We start from the raw sequence: 14,577 nt of genomic DNA on the forward strand, positions 1-14,577 counted from the left end.
TTCAAGGGAAAAGATAGCTAGCGAGCATTGCCCTATGAACAAGTCTGAAGAACCTCAGAATTTGTCTACTTAAGCTCTTACAAGTACAAACCAAAAAGTAACAGATACTGCAAATGTAAAATAGCCCCACTATCAAACTAACAAAAAAACGAGCCTCGCTTCGAAAACAGTTATTATATCAGATCATCGTTTTCAGCATCAGGTGCTTTACTCTTCACCACCGTAGAATTCGAATCCAGTCGATTAATCTTCTTCATTTTCTGAACAAACTTCTCGGCTCTATCTGGATCGTCATTTTCCTCGAAATAATTAAGGAATAATTTAATCGTTTCACCCGTGGGAAACCACTTACTATTCCCCGCATTCATTTTATCCAACCCCATCTCCAAATACTTCATAGCCGAATCAATCCCACCCTTTTTCAAGGATAAAATCGCAAAGAAATTCAGCGTCCGTAAATTGGGCTCGATCTTTCTCTCCACCAAACTTTCGTAAAGCGAAGAGGCTTTTTCAATCATGTCACGACTTAGGTAATATTCCATAAGTACGTTCGGCAGCCTAAAATCGAAAGTGGAGCACCCTTCTTCCCACTCGTTAAAAACCTTCTCGAGGTTTTCTTGATCCCCGGATTTAGAGAGAGCCAAAAGCATGAAAAGGTAACTCGTACTATTGGGTGTTTTAAAAGTCGACTTAAGATCCTCCCACGCTCGATTAACCCCCGATAAATCGTTCATCGCGGAATAGAGCTTCATGCGCGTGCGGTACGCTTCGAACAAGTCTTCGCCGCGTTTAGTTTTCGTTTTCTCCATTATTTCGAGATAATGGACAGCCTTGTCATGCACCCCACATTTGAAGTATATGGTCGCCAGATTTCCGTACGTAAACAAATCCAAATCCGAATCGTTACTTTTCATTTTCTCTATAACTCCTTCCACGGCATCTATATTCTTCAGAGCGGCGTAACTGTTGATCAACAGATTGTACGTGTAGAGGTCAATGGGAATATTCCTCTCCTCCATTTCTTGAAATAAAGAGATGACTTTTTCGGGCTTTCCCACGGCGTAGTAAAGCGAGAGCATGTTGTTGTAGTTTAGAGTGGAAGTGTAATTCGACGCGTTCATCTCTTTAAAGATTTCCAAACCCTTGTCGAGCATTTTCTCTTTGCAATAGCAACTTAAGAGCGCTCCGTACGTTTTGTTGGTTTTATCCGATGCTTGGAGGGCGTTGAAGTAATTTTCTGCAGCGGCTATACCGTCGGTCTTGCAGAGGAGGCTAATGCGTATGGCTTGATCGGCGTTACTTGTTCCGAAGTTGGTGCTTTCCATCCAGTCATACAGCTGATGTGGATAAATCGGACCCAAAAAAAAAAATTTGACAAAATCGCAAGTCAGATAACGTGCAGTAATTACACGTTTCAAGAGGGAAAATGAGTTTCGTAAGCCAAATAAAATATGCCTGTCTTAATATCGTTCTTAGTCAGCTGAAACCCCATTAAATTTATTTCTGATTCGTTAGAAAACTATAGAAAGTTTATACTTTTATGGTCAACAATTAGTTCTTGCAACGACAATAAGAAATACATATGCTATTGAATTCAGAAATCTATACTTGACCTCTGTTAGAGTAAAACTATATCTACAAAATGACGAATACTTGAGTTAACAGAATCGTAAATTAAGGATTAAAAGGAGCATGCGTTTTGCGTTTACTGGCTTGGCTATAAAATCTTCTAACTGCTAAACATAATAAAATGTGAACTTTCTCTAAGTCTCGTTTCATAAACTGTCTTAGCCCATGTGCGAAAACCCCTTCTTAAACAAAGCATAAGATGTACAAAGAAAACTAAATATACGATACATTACAGGCTGCATTTTTGCATGTTTTTAATTAAATAAGCAGAGATGCATTACACAGTAAAACATTACATCAGCTATAACATGACATTCAAAGCCATTTCTCCACCAATGAAAATAATATTACTAGAAAAATCAAAATTCATTTTTTTTCTGGAATGCCCAATATTATTTCTCTATTTTCTCAAAGAGAAAATTTCAAGCAGAATCGCAATTTTTCATCTCAATAATCCAAATACAGAGACAAAATCAAAACCTGGAGGGCGGCGCGGAAGTTTTTGCGGCGGCGGAGATAATTGCTGAGGTTGAGGATATCAAGTTTATCGACATCATTTCCTTGATTCACCCATTTGTTCAGAATGTCTACCACACTGGATTTGGAGTTTCCCCTAGCCACTTTATAGAAGAGACCGTTTTTCTTCTTCGATTCCGGTGGCGGCGTTGATTGTTCGACCACGGTGCACAACCACCGTGGAGGTGATAATGATGGCGGCGATTTTTGGAGGAGGAAACGGTTTATGATTCTCATAATCGTCATTGAGGAAAAGAGGGGCGGAAGGCGAGAAAGGGTTTAAGCAGCTGGGGTTCTGTCAACTGTGTTTTTATTGTAAAACAACGTTTGTTTGATTGTAAAACATTTTTTATTTTCCTCATTTATTTATATATATATATATATATATATATATATATATATATATATATATATATATATATATATATATATATATATATATATATATATATCTCATTTAGATTTATTTATTTGCTAATAAGGAAAAATCTCACATATATACAAAAATTACCCATAATTCCTTGAAACCCTAATTCAACTCCGATTTTATGATTTATACCCCAATTTAGCTTAATTAACCAATTTCAACCACCACCGTCGGTCAATTGACCATTTTTTCTTTTTCTTTTATACATTTTTTTTTCAAAACCTTTCTTTTTATGATTTTTTTCAGTTAGGTCAGCCGCCGTTGACTTTTTTTTTTCTTTTTTCTTAACTTTTTTTTTTAAAAACTATATTTCATTAATATTACCGTCTTGGCTATAATATTACTGTCTAAGACAGAGTTATATTGCAGTCAAATACAATAATATAATTGTCAAATACAATCCTACTGTTGTTAACACTATAATATTACTGCATCAGATAGTACTATTGTTATTAACACAGTAATATTATTGTATTAATTATTTTTATCATCTTGGCCTGCCATACTGCTGTCTCCGACCGTAATATTACTGTATTCGACTTAATATAACTATTTGGGACAGTAATATTATTGTTTGACATATTCAAATATAGCTGCATGAACAGAACTTTGTTAAGTTACTACAACAAAGTCTAAAAGTAAGAACTGATTAAAAATGGTGATTAAAAATGGTGATGATAGATATATATGGTCTCAATATAATCTTGGAACATTAAAAACATCAAACGGGTCCATTTTAAGGTTTATGTGATTTATTAAGACCTGAGCGACCGCGTTAGGTATTAGCAATCGTCCGGCTGCACCTATGCCTGCCTTTATTCATTTGTCCTTAAACCAAGAGCTTAAGATGATGAAATCTCTTAGACAGTAATTTTATTATTATTTTTTTTTTTTGAGTAAATTCAAGTCCATTACAAGGGGAAGTTGGGGAGGGGGGACTCGAACCCTAGACCATTACCCTATTGGTAAAGGCTAGGTACCAACTCTCCTAATGAGGGTTGGTCCTTCTTTTTGGCGCTAGACAGTAATTTTATTATTAACACACTAATTTAGGTAGAAAAAAAAATTACAAAAAATAAGTTTTAAAAAAAAATCAACACCAGAATCTGACTGGAAAAATAATTTGAGAAGAAATTACTTTTTAAAAATAATTCTTTTTTCAAAAAATTGTGAAAATGGGATTAATGTGATATATTTGTTCAAATTCAGAGTCAATGTGCAATATTGATGAAGTTAGAGCATAATAGATTGAAATTGATGAAAACTATATTATGAGTGGTATTTTAGCCAAAAGACATGGGATGAGTTTATTTGCGAATTTGTTTTTTATCTGGACATACGTGCATTTAAGTCCCTTGACATGGCCATCTACGTTATTTGCCCCATTTATTTGTGGAGTTTTTATGAATAAAGACAAACTCAATGTTTATGCTAAAATAACCCCAACCTTTTACATTCAATTCTTAATTTAACTACAATTTTATCAATTTGAACCACAAAAATCCAATTTAACTTTTTTCTAAAAAAATTTATATTGTCTGCTTTTTTTTTTCCACCGCCATTGACCGACGGTCAACGCCACCTTTTTTTTTTCCCTTTTGTATTTTTTTTCTTGCTTTTATTGTGTTTTCGCTCGCCGCTGACCGTTGATAGTAATATTATTGTGGTTGACGGTAAAATTACTGTAAACGCAATAATATTACTATTAACCACATCAGTATTAATTTTTTGTTTGACTTTTTTTATTTTATTTGATTTGTTGATCGGTCAACAGTCAACGTAATAATATGAAGGGGAATAATGAGTCCCATCTTCCTTTAATTATATGAACTATTCTCATATGACTTTGAGGGTTATTGTGTGTTTTTTATTTATTTTTTTATTTTTACAAATGCAGTATAATGAAGTGATAAAAGAGAAGGAAAGCATATATGAGGTAGTGTTCAGAGAAACTTGTTCTTTAGAAACTCAACAATAGATGTCTTAACTTCCCCATAGCCTGTAATAGCTGAACAATCATCTGGTCACAATGCATAAAGTGTCTAAGCTATGATGATATGATCGGTTAAAACTTAAACCCAATTGTCATACATTCACTTGACCACACATATGAAGTACTAGAAAATAAGGGTAAATTACAACCACCCCTGAGGTATGGTTAATTTACGAAAAAAATCTCTCTTGTTTGAATAATTACACATAACCTGTCAGCTATGATTTTTTCTTACACCTCCACCCTTATGGTGTCAAATTCAACATAATCATCTAGATTTTATGAAATGTGCTCTAGAATTTGTACTCGTTTTGTATAAAACTACAGTTTTTTATGCACCTCAATCTGATATATACAAGCTTAAAAACACATATGATGATCATCTTGTTTCAAAATGTGGAGTTCGAATAAGATAAAACGGGTACAAAAGTGATAATAATCCATATAATCTCTAAAATTCCACTAAATTTGAAACCGCAAGGGTGGACGTGTAAAAAGATTTATAGTTGGGGGCGGTTGTAATTACCCAAACAATAGAGGTTTTTTTGTGATTTGACCATACCTCAGGGGTGATTGTAATTTATCCTAGAAAATAATTTAAAATTGGCCACAATATACACTTATGTAAAATCTAAACTTAGAATTAAACAGAACACGTTTTTTTCCAATCCAATGTATTACAAAAGAAGCATATTGTTACAACATTTTCAGTACATCTTTACTTGCAAGCCAAGCTTAAAACAAAACAAGATAAATATTGCATTTAAAGGAATAAAGAATAATTCAAATAACCGCTATTTTTTAGAAAATAAGGTTATCAATATCCAGCAGGAAAGCCGCCTTTTCGTTGGTCGCTCACCGCAATAAGTTGACCGGAATCTCGACCCTCTAACTTTTGAACCACAAACTGGCATATAGTCCAATCGGAAACCCTTTCCAATTCATGACCCTTCATTTCCAACTCCTTCAGCATCTTAGAATGAAAAAAGTACTTTGTACCATTTCGAGATATGTATTCCTCGTGGTAAAGCACATTCGGATATAGCTGCGTGAACAAAACTTTGTTAAGTTACTATAACAAAGTCTACAAGTATTAGAAGCTGATTAAAGATGGTGATGATAGATAGATATATATATATATATATATATATATAGGGTCTCACTGTATGATATAATCTTGGAACATTTACAGCAACAAGCGGGTCCATTTTGAGGTTTATGTGATTTATTAAGACCTGAGCGACCGCGTCAGGTATTAGCAATCCTCCAGCTGCACCTATGACTGCCTTTATGCGTCCGTCCTGGAACCAACAGTTTAAGATATGATGAAATGTCTCATGCAGTAATTTTGTTGTTAACACACTAATTTATGTAGAAAACAAATTACAATAAATAAGTTTCAAAAAAGAAAGAAAAAAATCAACGCCAAAATCTAGCTGAAAAAAAAAAAACTAAATGCAAATGTCTGTTGAAAAAAGAAACTGAATGCATCGAATTTCTCACCTTGACCAAAATGGTGGGTGCCATTGATGACAAAGGCCTCTTGAACGGTTGAATAAAATTTGCAGGAGATGGCGGTGGGGTGGTTGATTCGGGGATGGAAAAATCATACATTTGATTGTTAAGAAATATTCCAGTACTCGCTGACATTATCTTTGATCCAAAGTACGAATTCAAACTTATAGTCATGGTAACAACATTGCGTTGACTATCTACCGCGCAGAGATGTGTTGTGCCGTGATCATATATCTGACTCCATCTGCACAAGTAAACTCACAAATCATTACAACTATTGAAATTTATTTTAATTCATCACAAAGATATCGAGGATGAATATGATAACAAACTAAAGTGCGCTATGAATCTCTATTATTTATAACATGTCATGGATCGCGACCAAACAAGTTCATTTATGGTATATATTCTTTCCCGAAGAAGGTAAGAACCGTTTGAAAAATGACATAAAAAAAGTTGATGGTATCGTAAATGTGGAAGAAACAAATCAACTCAATTAGATAACATATCGGATCACTATACATAATGCGTACTTGCTACCATAATGCGCAGGATCATATGTTTTCTTGTCGTTTATGCGTTTCTTCAACCCTTTAGCATAGTTTGTTGAGATCATGTTTTTCAAGATACTAGTGACATTTACAAATTGAGGGTCCCCAAGACCCATCCTCCTTGCAAGTGCATATTTCAATGCCTCAACAAAACGATGCTTCCCCAATGAGTTTGTAACGCCGGTTTCTTTATAGTTAGAAAGAATCTTAACAATCTGTTGACAATGAAAGACAAATATTAAATATGAACTCAGGTCCAAACCTTACCATATAACTGAGAATTGAACAATTGCTTACAAGAATTAACATGGCACCCCCTGAAGCAGGAGGTGGTGCTGTAATTATTTCATATCCGGATACACGAGCAACCAAAGGTTTCCTAGTAATAGCTCGATATTTCTGAAAGTCTTCTTTTTTTATTATTCCACCCGCCTTTTGGATATCTTCGGTTATGTTATGCGCTATTGAGCCATTATAAAATATATCCATACCATTTTTCGATATAGCTGCCAGCGTATCCGCTAATTTTTTGAGGTACATGGTCTTTCCTTTAGATAATAGCTTTCCGTTGGGAGCAAATATTCTCCGAAGCTCCTTATTATCCATGATAATTGACTCTGCACAACTCATTGCCTTGAACAGAGATGGGGATATTACGAAGCCTTTACGCGCAAGATTTTCGGCCGGTTTTACGAGTGATTCCCAACGAATCTTCCCGTACTGTTTGTGAGCTGTGTAGAGACCTGCCAGCTGTCCTGGAACAGCTATTGACAGAGGACCCTCTTCCCATTCATAAATATCTCTATCAAACATATCCTAGGAAATTGCGGACAACGTTTAGTGGGTACAAAATCACGGCGAATGCCCCAAATTAAACAAGCTTTGTAAGTTTCGTAACAAATCGAAAAATGTAGTACTGTCAAATTATCTTTAATTCATAGTTTCAAGGTTGTAAAAAGTGCGGTAATCGGGTCGGAGGCGATCAGGCACCGACTCATGATTAATCGGTGCGGTGGTGATTAATCGGTGATAAATCGTAAAATAAATCGATTTTTAAAATTTAATATATTTCTAGATATTATTTATAAATACTCAAAACATATATAAAAAGATATTTGAACATAGTTATATCTCCATCATGTATATATCCTAATAACATAATAAAACTTTAATAATAATAAGATCATAATACATAAATATCCTTATAAAATATAAATTAAAAGGCAATTTTTTTGAATTTACATTTATTCTTGAACATTTCTAGCATACATCATTAGTTCTTAACAACAATAATAGTTAACATAAACTCACTTTTTTTTTTATTAAAATCCCAACTTTTATTTTGAATTATTAAAAAAAAAAAAAAATTGATTTTTTGCCGATTTTTGCCACCGAGTTTGACCCGCCTTAAAGGTTTGACCGCCTCAGACCGCCTAAAACTGCCTCAACGGCAAAAAATCGATTTTTCAAACCTTCACAATAAAATCGTAAAGGTTTGGGACCGCCTCCGCCTCGGAGACCGATTAATCGGCCTTCTCGGCTGATTTTTAGAACACTCATAGTTTTAGGGAAAAAGTTGAGCAAAAACAAAATGTACCTTGGAGGCTCGGCCAGGTGCCATTTCTCTCATGTCAAACACTTTCGAATCGCCGGTATGTGATCTGACGAGCATAAATCCTCCGCCACCAAGACCACTATAAGATGGGCTAACAACTCCCAAGCAAAGCGCAGCTGCTACTGCTGCATCAACAGCATGGCCTCCTCGTTTAAGTACGTCTCTTCCGATTTTAGAGCACTCTGTTTCATCAGTGGCTACAACACCATTACGTGCTACAACTCTCTCCTCTCCGGCAGCATCGACATTTGATGCCAAAAACATAAGCAAGAAGATAATGGCAAAATTAAGTAGAGATGTTTGACAAACTGCAATCAAGAAATCCAAGTTCATTAAGGCTACATTTACGATAAGTTTCTAGCATCAGTCATACAATAAAATGTTACAAACTGACTAAACAATTTTGAACATGTATTACTTGAATGGATTTTAAGAAAATCAAAAGAACAAAAGCAGTCCTATAATACATACAACTTCAACTTCTGGTTTCAAATATTCTTCGGGTATATTTTCAAATTGTGAAGCATGCGATATAATCGTTCGACCAATTAAGCGTATAATTGAAAAGGATTCAAAACATATATGCCAATGTACGTACGGTGGAGAAACATTGTGGAATGAAAAAGAAAAGTACTTGACTGAGATTGGTAAATGATAAAATCTAGAGAGTAAAATGGTCTCTTGAATTCAATCATAAGTACTAACTAAAAAGATTAACTCGAGAGTTTATCAATTTATCATCACTAATCCCTCTTCTTGATATAATAATAGCGACAAAGTTGACCAACTATTTTCCTCCTTGTCAAACAGTGGTGGCATTGAATGTTTTTTTCTCTTCATTTAGACATCGCAAAAATAACATGCCATTAATTAATAGGGTAAATTACCACCACCCCTGAGGTATGGTCAATTTATGAAAAAATCCCTCTTGTTTGGATAATTACATCTACCCATCAACTATGATTTTTTCTTACACCTCCACCCTTATGGTGTCAAATTCAACATAATCATCTATATTTCGTGAAATGTGCCCTAGTTTGTATTTGTTTTGTGTAAAAGTACAGTTTTTGATGCACCACAATCTGATATATACAAGCTTAAAAACACATATTATGATCATTTTGTTTCAAAATGTGGAGTTCGAATAGGATAAAATTGGTACAAAAGTGATAATAATCCATATAATCTCGAAAATTCCACTAAATTTGAAACCGCAAGGGTGGACGTGTAAAAAGATTTATATTTGAAGGGGTGGTTGTAATTTCCAAACAAGAGGGGTTTTTTTGTAATTTGACTATACCTCAGGGGTGATTGTAAATTTACCCTTAATTAATATTCAGCTTCTCCAACGAGGAAAAATGGAGCAAAGTGTTATGTTTGTTCAAAAGTCAAGTCATTCTCATTAGGTCCTAAAAATCATTAATGATTATTTCTATGAATATTAAATAGAGTTTCATCAGTGGTATAGGCAACTTTCCCATGGCAAATCATTGTTAAATTCCATGAATCATCGTTAGTGGGAAGAAATGGCGGGAAGTTAGATGCTACACCCGCTTATTTACATTGGGAGGATTTCAACTGTAGATTTGATTAAGTAACCACTCACAAAGTACACATACACATGAATGTGTGTGTAATTATGTGTAGATCTACAGCTGAAATTCCTCCAAATATAAATAACCAAGTGTAGTATCTAAATACCTCAGAATGGACCGATATTCCTAGAAATTTAGTTATAAATATCTTGAAAATTACTAACATTATCAACAAAACTCTTGGTTTGGATCCACTAAAACCTTTGGGCATCCACACTAGATTAACAATTTAAAAAAACAAATGTCCATAGTCATTAAACATAACCACAAAAAAAATATAAAAGTTTAGAACAAATTCATGAACCAAAATTTTATTCTCACCAGAATATTATAGTAGAAACAAATACCAAACCATTACTAGACATTATGTTTTTATGCAATAAGTACCAAAATGACCTTTTCCACCACATGCTCTCTTTCTCACCACAAGTTGTTTTTTCATCTTCACCATCAAAAGTTGCAACATCTCCACCTCGTCATTGTATTTTCCTTCTCTTGATAACTTCTATTGCTGATGACGGTAACTTTTTTGTACGCAACAGAGTTATATTGCGATAAAATTAAGGTTGGGCATTGGTCGATAATATCAGCCAGCCGTCCCACTTTCGAACTGATAATTACCCTACCAACCGACTATTTTAATTATTAAATTTCATAGAAAAATGTTCACTTACAATGAATTTAATAAAATTAGTGATAACATTATTTTATTAAAAAGACTTAAGAGTTAATATATATATATATATATATATATATATATATATATATATATATATATATATATATATATATATATATATATATATATATATATATATATATATATAAAAGATAACCAATTATAAATTAAGTATAGTACAAAAAATATAGGATAAATTACACTTTACCCCCTTTTAGTATGTCCTATGTAACACTTATCTCCTTGTACTATAAAAAATACACGTACCCCTAAACTAAACTGAACTGTTACACTTACCTTTTTTCTTTTTTATACACTTTCTGCACGAGGATATTTTTTGGGCCACCATGGGCACCGGACCTTCTGCAACGTGGAGGAGTTTACTTAAAGCCCGGTCTTATCTCCTAGCTGGAATCCGTTCGGCGAGTTGGAAATGGGAACGAAAGGGCAATATGGGCTGACCCGTGGTTATGTGATGACGGTAATTTCAAGATATTAACGAGACGACCACTAACAACTAGCTTCCCTGACAAAGTATCCGACCTTATTGGTACGGACACAAGGATTTGGAACCTTGAATTAATTGATGAGACTTTTTGGCCAGTCGATAGGACTAGAATCATGGATATTCCGATTGGTAGTACCGCAGCCAGAGATACGTGGATTTGGCACTACACCAATACCGGTTTTTTTATGGTTCGTTCATGCTACCATAATATTTTCTCGACATCCATGATTACCAGAGGAGAATGGTACTGGTGGGCGGTTCGTAAATTTATAGGACAACCTAGAGCAGTCGATTGTGAAGCACGCGCGCGCAGCAGTCGAAGCTCTCATACAGGCCAAAGCGCGAGGGTGGAATTCAATTATCCTCGAAGGCGATTGTTTGCAGGTCATCGATGCCTTGAAGTCCGGTGATCTTATTCCCACATCTTTTGGAGCATTAATCGAAGAGACGCTAAACATTGCTAAGGTTTTCATCGTTTGTAATTTTTTTTTTGTCAAGCGGAGTGGAAACTATTTAGCTCACGCTATTGCCACTAAACTTGGGGGAAGTTGTTTTGAAGGTTCAGTCCTTCCATTTCCCGGCAGATCCATTTGCAACTCCTTTGGAAATATTACCTGAATGGTATTTCTTTCCGGTATTTCAAATACTTCGTACAGTACCCAATAAATTATTGGGTGTTCTTTTAATGGTTTCAGTACCTGCGGGATTGTTAACAGTACCCTTTTTAGAGAATGTTAATAAATTCCAAAATCCATTTCGCCGTCCAGTAGCGACAACCGTCTTTTTGATTGGTACCGCAGTCGCTCTTTGGTTGGGTATTGGTGCAACATTACCTATTGATAAATCCTTAACTTTAGGTCTTTTTTAATTTGATTCAATTGTGAAATAACACCAAGTGTGTATCTAGGGAATAGTCGCTTTAAAGCGAATTCTCCCTAGATACACATCTAGTTAATAAAATTCGAAAGGAATTTCGAATATATGAATTGTGCTAAAGATTCAAAACCTATTTTCATCTTAATTAAAAAGAGACGCAAAAAACTCCAATAGATTTAAAATTTCTTTTTTGGTAAATCAAGTGCAAAATGTTTTTCTAGAATGCCCAATATAGCAATAAACTCCTATTATTTCTCTTCTAAGTGATAAAGGATTGATTACAAATATCTATTATATATCTTCTCTATAAAGGACCAGAAATACCTTGTTTACGTATCATTGGAAAGTGCATTAACATAAATACAGCAGTAAGAAGCGGCAATACAAAAGTGTGTAAACTATAAAAACGAGTCAAGGTAGATTGTCCCACACTAGCACTTCCGCGCAATAATTCTACCAAGGGCGATCCTATTACAGGAATCGCATCAGGTACACCTGTTACAATTTTTACCGCCCAATAACCAATTTGGTCCCGAGGTAAAGAATAACCAGTTACACCAAAAGATGTGGTCAATACTGCCAAAACCACACCTGTAACTCAAGTCAATTCGCGAGGTTTTTTAAATCCACCGGTGAGATACACACGAAAAACATGTAGAATCATCATTAGGACCATCATACTTATTCTTAAAAAAAATAAAAAAAAAAAAGCCTAAAATATGTAAATTTCACCTTGGAAGTCGACGGAGTATATATAAATTAAGATCATTAATTAATATAGAAACAATTTTAAAACGATTATAGGATTTAAAATCTGATTTTATTTATTACAAATCCATCTCTCTCATTCTGAAATGTAAGAGACCCCATCAACAACTCGACTCACGAGTAACGACAATCACCGTAAGCTGCAGATAAATGATAAAATATTAGAACTATAATCTATGAAACACAAACACATGTATATATATGTATGTATGTATATATATATTCATTTGTTTTTGGTAATGTTAGGGATGTTATTGAAAGAAAGGCAAATTATGGCCACACCCTGAGTTATGGTCAAATTACGAAAACCTCCCTCTTGATTGGGTAATTACAGCCACCGATCAACTATGTATTATCTTACGAAAAGACCCTTCCAGAGGTAAATTTAGGGATGTTAATTCGTTAAAATCGAACCGAAATTTCGGTACGCCAACATTTCATACCGTTTACCGAACTAAATAAACCATTTGGTTCGGTAAATAATCGAATTACCTAAATTTTATGTAAAAATTATTTAAAAGGAGGGGTGGTTGTAATTACCCAAATAAAACAGGTTTTTCCATAATTTGGCCCTACCATGAGTGGCTGTAATTTGCCCTTGAAAAAAATCACATTTAATACCGTATTATTTTAAGATTTAATATTAAATCTAAAATAAGAAACCGAACAACTTACTAAGAGTGAAACATATTAAAGCAACAAACTATAGAGAGTAGATATATATAAACCAACAAGTCATGACTTACAAGGATTGGTGTTTGTAATCTTGCCAAGATCTTCATGACACAATGACGCCTTCTTGTAATCCATGTCGAGAAGGTAAGTAGCGTGCCTTCGTGCTCGTTTACGACGATTGCAGCATGTTAGAGTGGTGTGACAACGACCTCCGGGTTCTATTGCACTGCAATTTCGATTGTGACATGTTGTCCATGTGTACTCCTCCAAATCGTGAATCGAAGCCCTTTCTCTTGCCACACACCATGATGATTTTGTCGAACTAAGAATTTCATCGTCATCTATCTGAAATTAAGGTTTCAAAAACACACAAAAAAAAAAAAAGAACAATTAAAATTGTTTATGAATGAAATGGTCGAAAACGTTTTTAACTAAAAAAAATAGATTTGTATTAGTCGTAGTAATCTTACACGACAAATAGCAACGCTAACCAACAAAGATAAGAGCCAAACGACGCTAGTTATTTGCCCCCCCGACATTACTCTAGTATTCGGTATTTAGATATTTGGTTTGGTGATGAGAAAACTTCAGTATAATAATTAAACATTAATATTTGTTCTATTTATAGGGGAAAAATATATATACAAGCACCGATCCGTTGCGGTTTGCTTTTTGTTTAGTTATTTTTTTTTAAATGAAAAATTATTATCAAGGGCTAATTTGTATTTTACAAATTTTGGAAAAGAGAAATAAATATCAAAAGCTAATTTTTCCTTTTTCGTTTATGATGGAAAAAGATAGAAATACACATTAACATGTTAATGAATGGAAAATTGTATTGATTAGTTTTGTTCTCTTGTCAAAGAACATGCACTTAAAACCTTTCTGTGTGTGTTTGTGTGTTTGTGTGTCTATATATATATATATGTGTGTGTGTGTGTGTGTGTGTGTGTCTTTTGTACTAAACTGCATGTTAATTTATGAAGTTTATGTCTTTTTTCTCATTAATAAGTTAAGCTAACAAAAAATGTAACATACACGCGCTCTAAAGCGAACGGTAAATTACGGCTATTCCTCTGACATAAGGTCAAATTACGAAAAAGCTCTTCCTCTTGTTTGGATAATTACAACCTACTCCATCAACTATTAATCTTCATACAAGTTCACCCTTATGGTGTCAACTTCACCATAATTTTTTTAGATTTCATGGAATGTTCTCTAGTTTGTACT

The 14,577-nt window shown here is 34.2% G+C and overlaps 3 protein-coding genes and 1 long non-coding RNA gene across 4 annotated transcripts; 1 reads left to right on the plus strand and 3 right to left on the minus strand.

The window, feature by feature from the left end:
• On the minus strand, positions 1-2,505 carry LOC105954676 (pentatricopeptide repeat-containing protein At4g01990, mitochondrial). The gene is made up of 2 exons (XM_012978351.2): positions 2,110-2,505; positions 1-1,337 (listed from the first exon to the last, which is right to left on the minus strand). Exons 1-2 carry the CDS (start codon positions 2,389-2,391, stop codon positions 174-176), a joined length of 1,446 nt encoding a protein of 481 aa, XP_012833805.2. The 5' UTR covers positions 2,392-2,505; the 3' UTR covers positions 1-173.
• Positions 2,506-5,227: 2,722 nt separating this feature from the next.
• LOC105954540 (glutathione hydrolase 2) lies at positions 5,228-7,478 on the minus strand. The gene is made up of 5 exons (XM_088813789.1): positions 6,929-7,478; positions 6,614-6,846; positions 6,069-6,324; positions 5,729-5,866; positions 5,228-5,610 (listed from the first exon to the last, which is right to left on the minus strand). The coding sequence occupies exons 1-5, from the start codon at positions 7,442-7,444 to the stop codon at positions 5,383-5,385; spliced, it is 1,371 nt and encodes a 456-aa protein (XP_088669915.1). The 5' UTR covers positions 7,445-7,478; the 3' UTR covers positions 5,228-5,382.
• Positions 7,479-11,141: 3,663 nt separating this feature from the next.
• LOC148765146 (cytochrome b) lies at positions 11,142-12,033 on the plus strand. The gene is given in 5 exon segments (XM_088812678.1): positions 11,142-11,216; positions 11,302-11,493; positions 11,588-11,809; positions 11,812-11,841; positions 11,843-12,033. Coding segments are annotated over 5 exon segments (573 nt in total). The 3' UTR covers positions 11,897-12,033.
• Positions 12,034-12,691: 658 nt separating this feature from the next.
• On the minus strand, positions 12,692-13,692 carry LOC148765147 (uncharacterized). Its single transcript, XR_016029658.1, has 2 exons — positions 13,419-13,692; positions 12,692-12,812 (listed from the first exon to the last, which is right to left on the minus strand). It is a non-coding gene; the product is annotated as an uncharacterized LOC148765147 (long non-coding RNA).
• Positions 13,693-14,577: the final 885 nt, after the last annotated feature.

This window comes from Erythranthe guttata, chromosome 14 (assembly GCF_056151865.1).
Source record: "Erythranthe guttata isolate IM_541 chromosome 14, IM_541, whole genome shotgun sequence".
NCBI classification, from domain to species: Eukaryota; Viridiplantae; Streptophyta; class Magnoliopsida; order Lamiales; family Phrymaceae; genus Erythranthe; species Erythranthe guttata.

What these genes read in the sequence shown, in the direction of transcription:
- LOC105954676 (XM_012978351.2), bottom strand. Translation starts at nt 2,391, where the DNA reads ATGACGATTATGAGAATCATAAACCGTTTCCTCCTCCAAAAATCGCCG. An exon ending in ACTTCCGCGCCGCCCTCCAG is followed by an intron (nt 1,338 to 2,109) that starts GTTTTGATTTTG and finishes TATCCACATCAG; the next exon opens with CTGTATGACTGGATGGAAAG.
- LOC105954540 (XM_088813789.1), bottom strand. Translation starts at nt 7,444, where the DNA reads ATGTTTGATAGAGATATTTATGAATGGGAAGAGGGTCCTCTGTCAATA. An exon ending in CCTGCGCATTATGGTAGCAA is followed by an intron (nt 6,325 to 6,613) that starts GTACGCATTATG and finishes TTACTTGTGCAG; the next exon opens with ATGGAGTCAGATATATGATC. An exon ending in CACCCACCATTTTGGTCAAG is followed by an intron (nt 5,867 to 6,068) that starts GTGAGAAATTCG and finishes TGTTGGTTCCAG; the next exon opens with GACGGACGCATAAAGGCAGT.